This window comes from Fukomys damarensis, unplaced genomic scaffold, assembly GCF_012274545.1.
Source record: "Fukomys damarensis isolate Sample0158 unplaced genomic scaffold, DMR_v1.0_HiC HiC_scaffold_3, whole genome shotgun sequence".
NCBI lineage: Eukaryota > Metazoa > Chordata > Mammalia > Rodentia > Bathyergidae > Fukomys > Fukomys damarensis.
Window position 1 is genome coordinate 44,500,658 of NW_022900915.1, and position 5,316 is coordinate 44,505,973.

Genomic DNA, 5,316 nt, shown 5'->3' on the forward strand with positions numbered 1-5,316 from the left:
GCAGTCATTGGTTTATTATTTATTCCACAAATGTTCAAAGTGCTTGCTGTCTGTCTTCCCCTAGCTAAGTGATTGGAGACCCTGTAGGGTCCAAAAATTATCATAAAGAATTCTTAAAAATCAGTCTAGAATAAGTGGAATGTGCTACTGTATGACTTAAAAGAGTCAGAGGCTGAACAATTGAAAACAGCGTCAACAAAGCAAGAAATAATTTCTGAATATGCTTTTGAGGCACTAAGATAAAATGGAATATAAAAAAATCAACAAGGACCAGGCATGGTGGTGCACACCTATAATCCCAGCACTCAAGGCTGAGGCAGGAGGATCGCTGTGAGTTTGAGACCAGCCCAGGCTACATAGTGAGTTCAAGGTCAGCCTGAACTACACAGTGAGACCCTGTCTCAAACCCCCCCACCAAAAAAAATCAACAAGGTTTATGTAGGAGGGAGGGATGAGGAAAGGTCAGTCACTGGGTAGCAAGTGATAATTGCGTAGGAGTCAAAGGGTCTGGTCTGTTATGGCGCAGTAGCATGACTACAGGTAACGATAGCTTCCTGTTTGACTTGCTTCTTAAACTGCAGCCTCTACGTATTAATATGGACTCAGAATCTATAGATGGGTGGGACTGTGGGAGAAAAATCAATCACCACAGCTTCACAGCAGGCAGGGCTGACCAGTTACTGGAGAAGGAATATTTTAAAGATGGAAAGAAATGGAAAGAACAATAAAATTTGTCTTTGAGATAATTAAATTCCTATTGAGAGAACAAAAAAGAAAACAGTAAAAGGGTGAGAACGGAAATAAAACAAAACCATACCCCTAGTCCAATGGGTCAGCTATAAGCAGCAGTTGAGTTGCTCTTTCTCCAATATACTCCAAAGCTTTTCCAGAGCACCCTTTCTATGCAACAACTTTGAAAAGGAAACTCCTGCTTATTTCTTGGCTTCACACAAAAAATAATCCACACCTTTCATTTTCAGGAGACCTGTTTATTTTGTGTCTCTTTCCATCTTCTGATGGGAGTGGGCCATTGGAGTGAGACCTTGGGGACTATACCTTGACCCTGGGCTCCTCCTCTGTGGCTCTTTCCCTCCCTCTTTCTGCCTCTAACCAGCCATGAGAAGAGCAACATTTCTTTACCACCCACTTCTGCCCCAATCCTCTGCCCCAAGTCAGGCCAAGAAACAATGGAGCCAGCTGACCATGGAATAGAACCTCTGAAACTCTGAGCCAAAATTAACCTTTCCTCCTTTTAGTTGATTTCCCCATGTGTTTTATCACAGTGACAGAAGGCTGATGTGTGATTCTGTTATTCACCAACACATGCTCCCATCCCATTTAGGGAGAGACGTCGGAATATTGCAAGCGTTCTTCCCACTCAAAGTCACAAAGAGTCATCAAGCTTACTTTGACCCAGGAAACATGAGGAGAGTAGTATGTGGAACCCATTAGTGGAGCTTGGAGTTTTTAGGACTGTGCTGTCCGGCTCTGTCTCTTTCTGTCATGGGAGATTACGAATGCCAAACTCACAAGTATGTCCCTGGTGCTAGCACACTGGCGTTTTTGTGTGCAAAAATATGCAAACCTGCACAACCAGTTAAGTGCTGACGATCTGCTGCCGTCACCCCAGTTTTCCCTTGGTTGCTCTGATTAGCTCATCCTTTCACCTTCCTGGGCGCCTCTCACAGACAGCATCCCTTCCGCCTGCAGCACAGCCTCACTCTGCACACCCCACTGCCAGGGTCGCTTGGGACTCTGCCTGCACCATCTTTGGGGTGAGGCCCAGCAGTGTCTGGGACTCTGCTGCGTCAGAAGATGGATAAATCTGGCAATTTCCTGTGAGCATGTGGTATTGCTGGCATTTCCACCCAAGCAGAGCACCAGAGAAAGCTCATTTAACCTGAACAGAAATTTCCAAATGAATTTGCCTGTTTAGTTATAACTTCTTTGAACTCACCAAGAGACTTAATGATCTGCTTTGTTACTTCCACTGATCTCCTTTCAGGTATTTCTGTTGTGTGGCTTTTGAGTGCCTCTTCCTGCTGGTCCTGAATCAGCTTTGAGGGAGTTGGGAGATTTTGGAGGAAGTAATCTCTGTGATTCAGATTTAATCTTATTTATATGTTTTTTATTACAATATAGCATAAGATGTGTGCTGAATAAATGAAAGATGAAATGCCTGCTGCCATCCATTCTGCTAGATTATAAATAAGGTAACTCACAGCCCAGTTCAGAAGCTGCCTCTTGCAGGGAGATTCCCTAAACTGTCCTTCTAGTCATAATTCATATTTTCCCCACAGTTTCATGTGTGTTGTTGAACCCTCAACCTGCCACAGAACCCTTATGTTATCCAGAGACCACACCCACTAGAGCTGCAGGATCCCACCATGCACACAGAAACAGGGTAGCCTCCCGTGACGGTGAGCACATAGCTGAAATGTGGCAGTGATGGTCGTGCACACTGAAGTGAGCATCGTTTTTGAGGCATCAAGTCCCACAGCTACCAAGCAGAGACTCAGGAAAGGGAGAACACACAGATATCTAACTCTTCATGTATACATCCACATTTCTGGAAAATTAGCATGAAAGTGACTAGGAGAATGAATCTCTACAGGCTCTGCAGGTCAATGTCTCCACTGTTAATAACTCACTCCCTTTCACTTCATCGTTTCTCTCGGTCCCTAATCCGTTGAAATCCTCATGGCAATTTTTTCTAAGTATCTCACCACGTGTCTCCTAACAATATGAATATTCTTCAACATAAATCAAAGACCAGTCACCAACTACAGAAAATATAACATCAAAATAATCCAACTGTATAAATATTGGAATGCACAAAGAAGGCACAAATGGAGATCTTTTCAGTACAATGAAACAATTCCTGAAAAAGGGATGAGTATGGGACAAGCTCTCATGATGTGAGAGTCTGAGCAACAACAGCCCCCTAAGGCCCTGCAGGTCTAATGTGCAGAGAGAAGGAAGTCAGTGCATGAGTAGATGCCTCCCCTACTTTACCATGTCCTGAATTGCAGGTCTCACACAGCACAATCTCTTCAGAGCTCCCGTGACTTCCTTGTTCCTAAGACTATAGATCAAGGGGTTCAGCACAGGTCATGATGTGAGAGTCTGAGCAACAACAGCCCCCTAAGGCCCTGCAGGTCTAATGTGCAGAGAGAAGGAAGTCAGTGCATGAGTAGATGCCTCCCCTACTTTACCATGTCCTGAATTGCAGGTCTCACACAGCACAATCTCTTCAGAGCTCCCGTGACTTCCTTGTTCCTAAGACTATAGATCAAGGGGTTCAGCACAGGAGTGAGGATTGTGTAAAACACAGACACACCCATGTCCTTCTCGGGGGTGTGGTAGGAGCTGGGAAGCATGTAGTTGTAGATGGCAGCGCCGTAGAAGAGAAGGACCACGGTCATGTGGGAGGAGCAGGTGGCCAGCGCCTTCTTCCGGCCCTCTGCTGAGTTCATCCTGAGCACGGTGAGGAGGATGGAGGTGTAGGAGCTGGAGATGACTGTCACGGGGATGAGGAGCATGAGGACACAGCACAGGTACATGAGGGTCTCGTAGAGTGAGGTGTCTGAGCAGGAGAGTTTAATCACGGCAGGGACTTCACAGAAGAAGTGATGGATCTCCCTGGAGTGGCAGAAGGGGAAGGTCATGGTCACAGAGGTCAGCATGAAGCCGTCCACTGACCCCAGGAACCAGCAGCCAGAGGCCAGGAGGAGACACATCCTGTTGTTCATCAGGATGGGGTAATGCAGAGGACGGCAGATGGCCACGTAGCGGTCATAGGACATGGCTGCCAGGAGAAAAAACTCAGAACCAGCTAGTGTCACATAGAGGAACATCTGCATCCCACACTCGGGGGCTGAGATCCTGTTCTCACCCATGACCTGGTCCATGAGCATCTTAGGCACAGTGGTGAAAATGTACATCATGTCCATGAGAGACAACTGGCTGATGAAAAAGTACATGGGCGTGTGGAGGCGGGAGTCAGAGCATATCAGCAGGATCAGGACAGCATTTCCCGACAAGGCCATCAGGAAAATCAGAAAGAGGACCAGACACAGCAGAGCTGGGTGTGTGGACTGACGGAAGAGCCCCACCAGGACGAAATCCACCCAAGCAGTGTGGTTGGATCTCCAGGTGGCATTGTCCATGGGGTTTCACCTGGACCGTGAAGAGAAGTTGGGGTTAATGTGAAGTGGCCCTGGCTGAGCCTGTGTAGTGAGGGTGCTGTGACCTCTGCACCAACCTGAGTGCACAGCCAGAGGCCTCCTGGGGACCTGATGACTTCAAGGTGCCTACAATTCATCAAAATAAAAGGAAGTAATTCACGGTTATGGCAAAAAGTGAGTGTGACTTACAGAGATGCCTCCGCGGCTCACACTCATGAAGTTTCTTGGTCACAGTGCTCTCTATGAACAGGTACTAGGAATGTGCAGACTCACAGCCCATGGGACACAGTGTCAGTCAGAAAATGGGAAAAAGTGTAAAGTGAAACTCACTATTTTCAAAAATCTTGTTACTGATGTAGTAAGTCCTAATTTCTCTGGTATAAGGGTCAATTCCACTGCTGTTATTTTCTTGTTCTGGGATTGAACCCATGTCCTTCACCCTGAACAAAATCCCTCGCTTTTTTTTTTTTCTCAGAGTGGGCTGGAACTTGCAATCTGCCTGCCTCAACCTCTCAGATTACAAGCTGGGTTACAAGCATGTGCTGCCATGTTGAGCCCCAACTGGGATTTTAAAAACTTTCAGAGGTGTTATGCACATAAGAAGTATTTAGAAAATAATTGAAATATAATTTGGGAAAGCCGATTCAAATATTGAAACTCTGCCTATGGGCCATACTACGAGGTCCTGTGTTAATGAGCTGCATGTTCTCCCCGGCAGGTCCAACCCTTAGAGACCAAGCGCTTGTGGCAAGAAGCTCTGATTGGCCAGAGACAACTGTCCGTCCTGCTCCCCTTCCACTCTGCAACCCTCTGTCTTCTGTACCTAAAAGAAAGACAAGAATAATATTGGATTTCAGGCTTCCGAAGATTTAATGAAGCGAGGTCAAGCAAGTTGTTAGAATGGTGCTACATTCAACTGAATGAACAGACGCACTGTTAAGGGTTTATTTACTATTGACACTAATTGTCAGGAAGAACTTGTCTTACAGTGGCTGCTAAATGCCACTGTTGGTCAAGACTCACTCTCGGATCTCCGGTTTTAGTACCTGGTTATAGATTTAACAATCTGGTTTTCATCATAAGGTGGGAAGAGACCCACAGATAAATAAAGCATGAAACACACTTTAAG

At 45.9% G+C, this 5,316-nt stretch overlaps 1 protein-coding gene across 1 annotated transcript; it reads right to left on the reverse strand.

Moving 5' to 3' along the window:
- Positions 1-3,206: 3,206 nt before the first annotated feature.
- LOC104875549 (olfactory receptor 2T29) lies at positions 3,207-4,169 on the reverse strand. The gene has a single exon (XM_010643163.1). The coding sequence runs from the start codon at positions 4,167-4,169 to the stop codon at positions 3,207-3,209; it is 963 nt and encodes a 320-aa protein (XP_010641465.1).
- Positions 4,170-5,316: the final 1,147 nt, after the last annotated feature.